The sequence below is a fragment of the Octopus sinensis genome, linkage group LG16, assembly GCF_006345805.1.
Source record: "Octopus sinensis linkage group LG16, ASM634580v1, whole genome shotgun sequence".
Lineage (NCBI taxonomy): Eukaryota > Metazoa > Mollusca > Cephalopoda > Octopoda > Octopodidae > Octopus > Octopus sinensis.
This window is the reverse complement of record NC_043012.1, coordinates 27,588,311-27,600,110: the sequence shown is the minus strand read 5'-3', so window position 1 is coordinate 27,600,110 and position 11,800 is coordinate 27,588,311. Positions and strand designations below refer to the sequence as shown.

At 37.3% G+C, this 11,800-nt stretch overlaps 1 protein-coding gene across 3 annotated transcripts in view; it reads right to left on the bottom strand.

The window, feature by feature from the left end:
- Positions 1-228: 228 nt before the first annotated feature.
- Positions 229-11,800, bottom strand: part of LOC115220417 (60S ribosomal protein L32) — a 21,406-nt gene continuing 9,834 nt past the window's right edge. For 2 of the 3 annotated variants that reach the window (XM_036509943.1, XM_029790539.2), the window contains exons 2-4: positions 3,956-4,059; positions 3,716-3,868; positions 229-426 (exon numbers count right to left, since the gene is read on the bottom strand). In XM_036509943.1, coding sequence (XP_036365836.1) covers positions 268-426; positions 3,716-3,868; positions 3,956-4,045 — 402 coding nt within the window. In that variant the 5' untranslated portion in view covers positions 4,046-4,059 and the 3' untranslated portion in view covers positions 229-267. Of the gene's footprint in view, positions 427-3,715; positions 3,869-3,955; positions 4,060-9,612; positions 9,625-11,800 lie in introns of all 3 variants that reach the window. The other variant, XM_036509944.1, reaches the window with a different exon arrangement.

Here is an 11,800-nt window from a genome sequence, read left to right as displayed (position 1 = left end):
AGCTGAGCAAAGCCTTTGAGCATGGTCCAAAATCTGCTGTAGAAACCACTCCCTATCTCCAAACATTTAGGGAGCCATCTTTCACCCTTGTCTGGTGTACTATCGCTAGAGCCAATTGAATTAAACTTGCTTCACTCATTCTGTAATCACAACTTACTTGGCTCCTGCAGCAGTAACAATTTCTAGTTACCGACAAAACACAAATACTAAAACCAAAGACAAACAAAATAAGGCTTAAAGAATATTTATTTTTGGCCTGAAATATATCTATTCATCCTCTTGGGAGCGAAGACGACCATGTGGATTTGTTACTTTTATGTTTAACTGCAATGCACGATCAACTATGTCTTTTCTTTTCTTGCTGGAGACACCATGAGCAATTTCAGCTGCATATACTCGATTTTGCATCATCAATATTTCCAATTCCTTTTAAACAGAAGAGAAAAAGATATGAAAAACTGAAAAAAAAAAATTCTAAATTTCAATTAATACTTGATACAAAACTTCATAACTTTAAAGAATATTCTAAATGTTATGATCCAAAATACCAGCTTGACAATGGAACACAAGAAACAGTTGAGAAGGTTCACAAACTTCCAATCATTACAAACACCTTATTTACTAACAGTAACAAATTGAGTGTCTTAAGTTAAAAACCCACATATCTTTCAGAAACTAGACAGATAACCAGCAATGTCTTACCCATGTAAGATGTACACCACAATGCCGTCTCATGAGTAGCAACAGAATAAAAGCTAGATGGATCCAGAAACAGTACTAGGCCGAAGCCATGTTGGGACAGTACACCAAAGAGTTTAGTTGATCAAAGTGACCCCAGTACCAGTTTCTATATACATTGACCTACACTTACCTGACAGTGATACTGAACCCCAAAACCCAGTCAAACATTTACACAAGTATCTGCTAAAGCTATGTGTATGCCGTTTTGCCTTGCTCTTGTGCTGTCAAATGATATGATACACTGAGCTGATAAAAAAAGAAAAAAAAAAAAATTTTCTACATACAGGTCTGAAATTTTGCAAATATGCCAGTGGTTAATAGTCACATAATTTTAGCTGATCTTTCCTATTAAATTTGACTTTTATGGCAGGTAAATTTGAAGTAATTACAGGTGTAATCGGTACAAGATATTCTTTCTCTGTATTTCATTCATTCAAAATAAAGTACAAAACTCTTTTACTAGTCAATATACCATTGGCTATATACTCTTATACAATTTAAATAATTCATTTACGCAACAGAATGCATCTAATAAGAAAAAAGCTCATTAACAACCGAGACAAAGGTGAACACAGGTGTGTAACACTGAAAATTAACATATACTTCTCACTTTCACATATTAATTACAATAAAAGGAAAAGGAATATATGATAAAATATAGTTACAAAATAGTATAGTACTGTCATGAAACTGCCCAAAGCACCCTTTATACAAGGGCACTTTGCAAAAGGAACACAGACATGAAGTCTCACTCTGATACCTGTCTGCTGTCTTTCATCTTTGCAGTGAACAGTCTGCAAACATTTTTTTCCCATTTATCTTTTCAACTTTATGAAAGCCAACATTTTCTGTTGACATCCACCTCAGTTAACTTTGCTTTTCTCCCAGTTCTATGCTTCCTAGAAAAGCCCTCACATCACTGAGATGTGATGTCAACCCCAAATTTCAAATGGTTGTAGTCCTTTGGTGGCGAAGGTACCTTGTGGCTTTTCACATATACAATATATGAATTAACTATAAGTTATATTTGGATCACCATGCCTTGTATCAGGACTCCAGTAGCTCCAGTCGAGGAAGCTGCTTAACACCAAACATAATCTCAAAGCTACAAGAATTCAATAATGTGACTTTTTGATCAGTTTGAACAAATAAAGGGGAATTTTGACTGGTTTAAAACACTAAAAGGTTTATGAAATTTTCAACACAAATCTCACTAATACATTCATGAAAATGCAACACTTCACTATGTAAACAATTGTTCTCCTTAGATAATTGTAGAAAGATATTAGACCTAGGAAAGAAAATCGTTAAATTACCTCCCTCTTATACCTTTTCCTTTGGAGTGATTACCATGGAAATGACTTGTGCAGTAAATAAAATGGAGTAGGTGGGGAAAAACTCCACAACGTTTCCCACATGCTTGAGTAAGACTAATTTCACATTGCTCAAAACCACTCAGCTGGCAAAATATAATTGTAACTATAATTTAATGGACCAGCCTCGTCACATTTTGTGCACACCCCCAAACCCCACAATAATTGTTCTCAGCCACTTGTACATTAACCTCACAAGTAGCCTGCTCTATTGGTTGGATCAACTGGAACACTTGCCATAACTGCCAGTTTTACGAATTAAAAGTGCCTGTTGAGATGATGTAGAAACTGTGCTTACAAAAAGAATGCATATTGTAGTTAGAAAAGGATTAAATTGTGCATTAAGTTCCATAGTTCAGCAAAAACCCCTATTGTGCATAGATGCTATTATCACTTTATTACTATTTTGGCCAGTACATAACACAATATTTCAGCCCAACATTTGTTTTCCAATTCCCTATCAACATGAAAACAGTCTTCACTTAAGAAATTTAACTGCAACACAGAACCTCTGTGGGTTTTGTTCTTGCAATTTCACTTTTTGTCCCCACTGCCCACCGAAGCCACTTTTGTTGGAAAACCTATCACAGCAACTTAACATCAAAGCATAGTAAAAACTATAAACTACACTCTTTGATAGATCCATTTTCTCAAATACTGCTCACCATCAGATTCTGTAAATAACAACAGTGCCCATCTAATTTGCCATAACCATTTGTTTTTATTATAATGGCACCAAGATCCTGGGTTCTGGTAATACATGAGCACATACTTTTCAGTGGCAGAAAGCTATCTAGCGCAGCCTAGATCCCAAGATGGCACTTCACTATTCATGTCAGTAGGATGTAGTGATTCTTCTTGCAGATACACTTAGGAATGCAGTCAGCTTCTCAAATAAAACATGTGTATTACTTTTCTTCAGAATTCTTTCACTTCTCGGAGGGTTAGATAAAAAGAAATGCCACAAACACTTTGGAAAAACAATAGGTTTGAAAAAGGATTGCATACTTCATGCATGTCACCCAGCTTCAAATTAATGCAACAATATCTGAGCTTACAACTGTACATGTGTTCTCTTTGCAGCAAAGTAGGATTCTATTGCTATCTGGGAAATGGCCACACTCAATATGCATAAGTGATGCAGTGGGATCACTGAGAGGCCAACAGAAAATACCATAGATAAGAACAAAAATGCTTTCAAGTGCTTGGGCAAATTCTTACAAGTAGCTGAAATCTTCCATTAACTAGGGACACAACAAAATAATTGGAGATCCATAACAGTATTTTCAGGGCACCTGAGAAGACTTTTGCTCTAGATTCTGCTCCATTGTAAGCATGTGTAAAAAACAACAGAGGGGGAAAGAAAAACAGAAAAAGTTTAACATGGAAATATGACACATGCAGATTATCTAATTAATGTGCATTGCATCAGGAGGATGCACAAAAGACCAACGAAAATCTGGGCATAAAAGATATGAAATACAATGTGCAAGAGAAGCTGAATCCCAAAAAGAGGTTGATATAGAAAAATTAGAATATAAGTAAAATAAAAAGGGCTTGTAAACTTTACAACAGCAAATAGAGAAGAGCAAGATACTTACTCGAACATTGTGAACTAAAAACTTTCTAAATCCATCAGGCAGCATATGCTTGGTTTTTTTATTTGAACCATAACCAATATTTGGCATCAAGTATTGACCTTTAAACCGCCGTCGTACTCGATTATCAATTCCCTTAGGTTTACGCCAGTTTGACTGAAATGTTAAATGAAAGACGTTTTACACAAAAGTTTTTAGAGAGAGATACACAAAAAAATCCAACAAAAACACCATAAAACAAACCTTCAGCTTTTTATACCTATCAGACTGATGTCTGATAAACTTTTTGGTACGTTTCTTGATAATAGTTGGCTTATGGAGTGGGCGCACCATTTTTGTTCAATAAACTAAAGGAGAGAGAGAAAAGAAAAATTTGAATAGTATTACAATAAAGCTTACTAACATGGTAGAGGAAGGAAAGCCACACTAAGAATGAAATATAATATAGAAGGTAAAATACAACTAGCACGCTAGCACACTGCCACAAATTCCCTCTTGATATGGTATTTGACAAGACAAATGCCTCATTGTTTCAGCCCCATACTCCAATGCTTGAATAATCTGGAATTTTTGCTTTCATTTTTCAAATATTACCAGTCTGTAATACATATGTAGTTGTCCAAGTGATCACCCCAGCAGTAATTCAGACAGAAACCCAACTAGCAATGTGTTGAAATAGCAGTGTAAACATCACAGTGCTTGATTAACCAATGAATTGTTACCTAATGTTTCAGTCGATGACTGCCATTTATTTCATTTTACATACAAAAAACTTTAGACATCACAAGGTGATTCACAATCACCTAATGAAATGAACTCACAACTGCAAGAAGAATTATGTAAATTCATCCAATCAACTCTTTTTGTATATTGTCTGCACAGGACTTACATTTTCAGACTGGAAACAAAGAACAATGTTGTGCAACAGTGACACACAGTGCAACTTTTTTGTGATACCAAGACAAGGCAACACCAATGTACACAAAAGCTTTCTTCAGCTCATGGCTACCATACCCACTCACAAGCCTATGGTTGGCTCAGAGTTAATGAAGAAGGCACTTGCCCAAGATGCTATGCAATGGAACTGAACTCAGAACTATGTAGTTGGGAAGCAAACTTCCTAACCACATAGAAATGCCTGCACCTATTACATACATCATCACTTCACATCTGTTCTTCAATCTTGCATAGGTAGCCTTAAATAAATCTAATCCTTGTACCCCTATTAATTCATACTCAGCTTATATAAGGTAATACCAGTAACTGTACAACTTTAAAACAGTTTAATTTAATTAAATCAGTATATATTTGACATGTTCCCTTATTAAATCCATTTGATCAATCTCTACAGAAACCATATAAGTTAATATTTAGATGTAAGGAGTAACAATAATAATTTCTTAAACCTATAATATAACCCTTAATTTAAAAAAAAAAGATTAGTGCATAATAATTGCAGTGCCCCAGCATGTGAGCTGAAACTAGATGAAATGCAAAAAAAAAAAAAAGAAAACTTCCATAACTTAAATATTCCTTTAGCAGATGCCAAATACCAGTCTTTTATTGATATTAGCTAAATAAATAAATATGTAATTTTTAGTCTAATATATTTTTCTAAAAAATCTCTATTGGTGTTAAGAAGTTACATATACTTTAGCACCGTATTAGTAATTAAGCCATTTTATTTCCATTTCCCTACTTGATTATTTTATAATCAGCCATTACTTATTTATAAAATTAATAGAATTTTTGTATCTCTATAAATTCATACTTAGTTTATATAAAACTATGCTGGTATATTCACTACTTACTCCTTTATTAATACCAGTATATACCAATTAATCAATATTCACAGATACCATCTGATGAGTTAATATTTAAGTGTACAATATGTATGAATATTAAACTATTTCTGGATTTCTTTTCCTCCCTCTATTGTGGTAAGAAGTTTGGTATATACTCAAAAGTATTCATAAATTTCTATCCTTTTATTATAATTTCTTAATAATCCTTTGAATACCCTAAACTTTAACTGTATACAATATAACATTGTTTAAAATAATTAACTATTGGAGACGCCACTATGAAAGGTTGCTGAATAAAGAAAAGGAATGGGATAAAGAGAGTCTGCCGAATATCGACCCAACAGAGGGACCAGCTATCCGAGTTGACAGTTCCTTGGTAGTTAAGGCAATTAGAAGCATGAAGACAGGGAAAGCCCCAGGCCCATCAGGAATTACTGCAGAGATGCTCAAAATATCTGGTAGTGTCGGCTATAGCCTAGTTACCCATTTAGTTAACCAGGTGATACACGAAGGAGTCATACCCAATGACTGGTGTAGCAGCATAATAGTTAACTGCTACAAAGGTAATGGTGATGCCCTAGATACAAATAACTACAGAGGTATCAAGCTGTTGGATCAGGTAATGAAGGTTACGGAGAGGGTCATAGCCCAACTAATTAGAGAGAGAGTTAGTTTAGATGAGATGTAGTTTGGGTTCGTGCCAGGGAAAAGTACTACTGATGCTATATTCCTGGTAAGACAGCTGCAGGAGAAATATCTAGCCAAAGATAAGCCCCTGTACCTGGCTTTTGTTGACATGGAGAAAGCCTTCGACAGGGTCCCCCGATCCCTTATCTGGTGGTCAATGAGAAAACTAGGGATAGATTAATGGTTAGTGAGAGCTGTGCAAGCCATGTACAGGGACGCTGCTAGTAAGGTGAGGGTTGGCAACGAGTACAATGAAAAATTCCAGGTAGAGGTAGGGGTCCACCAAGGTTCAGTCCTCAGCCCCCTCCTATTTATTATAGTCCTCCAGGCAATAACGGAGGAATTCAAGACAGGTTGCCCCTGGGAGCTCCTCTACGCTGATGACCTTGCTCTAATTGCAGAGTCACTATCAGAACTAGAAGAAAGTTTCAGGTGTGGAAGCAAGGATTAGAATTGACAATAGGCGGTGGTTTACCGAGTCAAAAGCTTTGGCAAAGTCCAATAAAACAATGTCAACAGCATCACTATCATCGAGGATGCGCGTCACCAATTCTTCCATTACCAGCAAGTTGGTCAAGCATGATCTCTTCAGCACAAAGCCGTGTTGGGAATCAGAGATAGAGGCTGTGTTTTGGAGGTGGAGCATCATACTTTTCTTAAGGATGGTTTCGAACATCTTGCTGATTATTGATGTAAGGGAAACCGGTCGGTAGTTAACCCTTTCGTTACTATATTTCTGACCAAAATACACCCCTCATGAGTTTCAATTAAATTCTAAAATAATCATGAATTTAGGCTTGTTTCATTAAATAACTGTAACATTTTTACTTATCAACAATTTAATGTGATATTTGGAACATAATTAAAGGAAGGGTTCTTAATCAATTCTATTGCATAACTTTTGTCTCAAAGTGACTTTAATTACAGGTAAATTGAGCAAAAGGTAAAAATATTAAAATTTTAAATTGAGCAAAAGGTAAAAAATTAAAATTTTGTTTAAACATCACTATAGAAAATGAATCATCAGCTAATATTCAAATGGGTATGCAACAAAATTTTGATAAAGAAGAATTGTGCACATCACTAGATCAGTCGAATTTAATGCACAACAGGTACCATAAAGGTGAAATAAACTGAAATATTGGAATCCACCGTAAGTTTGACCGAACTAAAGAAATCGGTCAAAAAATAATATACGGTCCTGGTTATGGAATGGAAGTGATAAATTCCAGACCACATCGTTCCCTAGGCCATGCTGACTAACATTATTTTCCCTGTATAAAAACTAAATCCACGCAGTACCCAGTATTTGCTTCACAAATTTCCCAAACTTTGAACCCCGATTTTAGGTTTGTTTACAATTTGCGTAAGTGTGTTTCCACATTGATCGCTTCAAACAATAACTTCCAGACCACATCGTACCCTAAGCCATGCTGACTAACATTAGTTTCCCTGTATAAAAACTAAATCCACAACAGTACCCAGTATTTGCTTCACAAATTTCCCAAACTTTGAACCCCGATTTTGGGTTTGTTTACAATCTGCGTAAGTTTGTTTCCGAAGTGATCACTTCAAACTAGCATACTGAAAAAAATAGAAGTCTAATGGTTTCCCTTCCTAAGAAAGGCTATAGATAAACTTTATCTCCTCAGAAAAATTGCTAATAAAAACATTTTAAAAGTTTTTTTACTTCATTCCGATGTAAAATCGTCTTCGCTGTCGCCTTCGCCGCTTTGTTTCTTCGGAAGGCGCTGCTTTCATCTTCGGATAAAAAAATATTCATTATTTTGTACACCACGTGCTTTAGTACCTATTTCATTCTTTTTCTCGATATCTCCCTATTTTCCGTTGACAAAGCTTTAAATTCGGAATCAATGCTTGATAACATGAAACTCCTATCCATTTTCAAAGTTGAAGAAAAATCGATGCCGAAAAACGTGTGGAAAAAAATCCCCCAAAATTCACTGAGTTGAGATATCACTTCAAGCAATGTCGGATACTATAACTTAACTATTTACAATGTGAAATCACATGCTTTAACGAATGTACCAACGAGATTTGGGTTCAAATTTACATTTAAATAACAATGGGTTCTAACGGCCGGGTATGGCACTTTGAACCAAAAAATATTTCGGCCGGCTACGGCCGGGTTAGTAACGAAAGGGTTAAGAGGGTCTTCGTGGCTCCCTTTCTTGAAAATTGGGCAGAGAATCGCTCTTCTCCAGTCCGCAGGTATAACCCCCGTCGCCAATGACATTGAATAACCGTGTTAAGTGCTCGCAGATGGCCGGAGCCAACGCTTTGATAACCTGTGGGTGTATGTCGTCACCCTTGTTGACATCGAGGCCTTGAACAACGCGTTCGACTTCGTCCCGCGTGATGACCAATCGAAGCATTGGAGGTACCGATCTATCAAATGGAGGGGGTTCACGACCGTCATCTTGTTTAAAAATAGTTGAAAAAGCCTCGGCAAATAATTGACTGTTGATAAGGGTCCTCAATCGATACGCCTGTTAAGTCTACCAACGTTGCAATTTGGTTGTTCAAGCGGGAATTCCGTTGGACATGGGCAAAGAAGGTTTTTGGATTGCTACTAGCGTTTGCCGCGATTTTGTATTCATATCTGAAGCGTTCTTCCTTTTCACGGCTTGGTCTCATTGAGTTTTGTACACCTCAAAAGCTGCAGTCGAATCCAGATTTTTGAATTCAGCCCAATTCTCGGAGTCGAAGTTCTCGTTTAACATTCGTCACCCAGAGCTTGTGTTTCTTCTTCTTGGGAAGCCCAATTGGGAACTGCCTGGTCAGTCAACTGAGGACAACGTCATCAGGGATCGCCAGTCCAGAAGCCTCGGTTAGAATTTCAAGATTAATTGCAGAGAAGACTCTACATGGCAGCAAAGTAGTCGTGGGAGTAGAAAAAGTTGTGTGCATGACGAACTTCAGGACCACATGATCACACTTGGCAAGAGGGGCGCACACAGATACGTCTGACACTGATCTTGGATAGCGGGAGAATACCAGATGCAGCATAGATGGCTGCTGCCCAGATCGATGCCTTGTCAGATATTCAACATGTTGCGATAGAAAACAATCTTCAGCCACGTCAAGAAGGGCCTGGCCGAACTGGGAAGGTGATGTACAAATTGATGCGGGCCAATCGATTGTGGGAGCGTTGAAGTCTCCTAATATCAAACAGTCATGAGAAGCCAAAACGAATCTTATTGCTTCGAGTAAATGAGCATCGTCCTGTAGACAGCTAAGACGGGCAGGCAAAACCCGGATAGGCTCAGCTTGCAATAGACGGCATCGAATTTTGTTGTAGGTTGAGCTAGTGGGTAGAATACCGCTGGACGGTTTGAGATCAGATTTAACATACACAGCAACACCTCCACCTCGCCTTTTTTTCACATCTGAAGAGAGCTTAGCCCTGTAGGTGGATTTCTGAGTCCTTTACTGCTGGAGTCAGCCAAGTCTCTGTGATAGCTATCACATCAGGGGAATCACGCATGGCCAGTGTAAATAGTTTGCTGAACTTTGGAAATAAGGAGCACGAGTTGGCATAGACGATGCTGAGCTATGAAGTTTGAGGGGTGGGAGTTGGGGAACAAGCAGAATAAGGGGTATCAGAGATAGCATCGTTGACGGGGTATCTACTTTACTTCGATTCGCCCTCAATTCACTTTCCCTGTCAGCATGCGACCAGAGGTAGGACTTGATTATTTGACCATCTTGGATGCGTAAACCCTTCTCTACCATCTGTTTTCTCCGGCGAATTCTCTCTCTCAATGAGTATTCCTCGCGAAAACCCATATTGGGGTCCTCCCAGGCATGCATCTGAGCCCTGTTCAGAAAGGTTGAAGCCTCCTGATCAGAAGAAAAGATTACTCTTATTGGGCATGGTCTAGTGTCTGAGGTTGAGCTCGCTTGGAATCTTCCTAGCCGAGCGACCTTATAGATACTGACATTTTCGTTGACAGAACAATTCTCCAACTAAAACGGAAACAAAATTCTGTAGAAAAAAAAAAGAGATCAATATATATCCATTTTATAGGGAAATTATGATGGAAAAATTGGATCTTCTGAATTTTCCGAGAGTGCACATTTATTTTTTCATATCCGCTTTCCAAATACTTTGCTTAACACCCCACTGGGGGCGTTTATCTCCAAAACTTCAAAGTTGAGTAACGTTTTCGCGTTTGGCTTCTTATAATGATTTTGCATGCAGAATTCAAAAATAATGTCAAGATAATATACTAAGTTCATGTATTTCATTCACCTTCACAATGCCAAGAAACTGTATTAACATGTCTGATAATTGGCTATTACCCAAATTTCCTAATAACATAAAAAATAAAGTAATTGGTCGATCGTTATCAAAATTCGTTGTTGCATCGATAAACCAAAACTCAAAGCAATTTGGAGCAAAATTAAAGGGGGCTCATGGCAATCTTACGGTTCTAGTATATTTTACGTCAAATGACCACGTGTATAATTGTCGGGGGGAAATGGGATCTTTGGGGTTAGGGTTTCATTACTAAAAAAAAAAAAAAGATCCCATTTCCCCCCCAACTCCATATGTAAAAATAAAAGTTTTTACGGAAATCGACGATCATATATAAACAAATACACGGTCATTTGACGTAAAATATACTAGAACCGTAAGATTGCCAAACCCTCTACATGTATAAACTGGTGAAGGGTGATTTTGTGTACCCCCATCATATTCTTGAATCTGCGCTTTGCATTTTTCGAGTAGCATTCAGTTTCTTTGGGGTGGGGGGATACGGGAAAACTGGGGATGAATGTGACCAGAACATTCTAAAACATCTTTCAGAATGGCTCACTTTTGAATAACATTTTATTCAAAACTTTGTTTCATTTTCACTTTTCTTTACGACGCGCCAGGTAGTCGCAGGATCGACTAGCTAGCGCGGATGCGCACCGAGACAACTCCTCTTAAACAGTACCCTAATTTCGATGTAACATCTTATTTCAGGTTCAAAATTTGTTTTTAGATACACCCGCCTCACCAATTTACAGTTTACCCATATTTATACGTGGAGTTTTTTGTTGTTATTTTTATCTCGGATGTCACTGAATTGCGTGGGTCCACTCTCCGTATGCAGTGCCATTTTTTTCCAAATATTTCTATTACACTCACGCGAAAAAAAAAAAAAATCCTTCTCTTTGAAAGTCCACTCTTCCTTCCGCCGGAAAAAAATTTCCCCACAAATTTCTTTATAATCGTAATCTATGCCGTTTAGATATCCCGCAAGTTTTTCATATTCGTTTAATTTATCCTGTGTGAAAAGTTTGGCTGCATACACGCTAGCATATGTCAGGTGCATACAATTGAAAACACAGTTAATTAAGATTTATTCAGTGAGTTCTCTTCAACACATGTTTACACGTGGTATTAGCAGAATCATTATTAACTTTAGATGGCTCGCAGGCGAGGTGAACAAATTAGTGATAGAGATAGAGCTATCTGAGCGGAAAATTCGTGGATGTATTCAACATCAAACTCGTGTTCGGCATCAAATAGTTGACTGTCGCGTGGTGGTAACAGATTCGTGTAATAAATTGTGTTTATTTT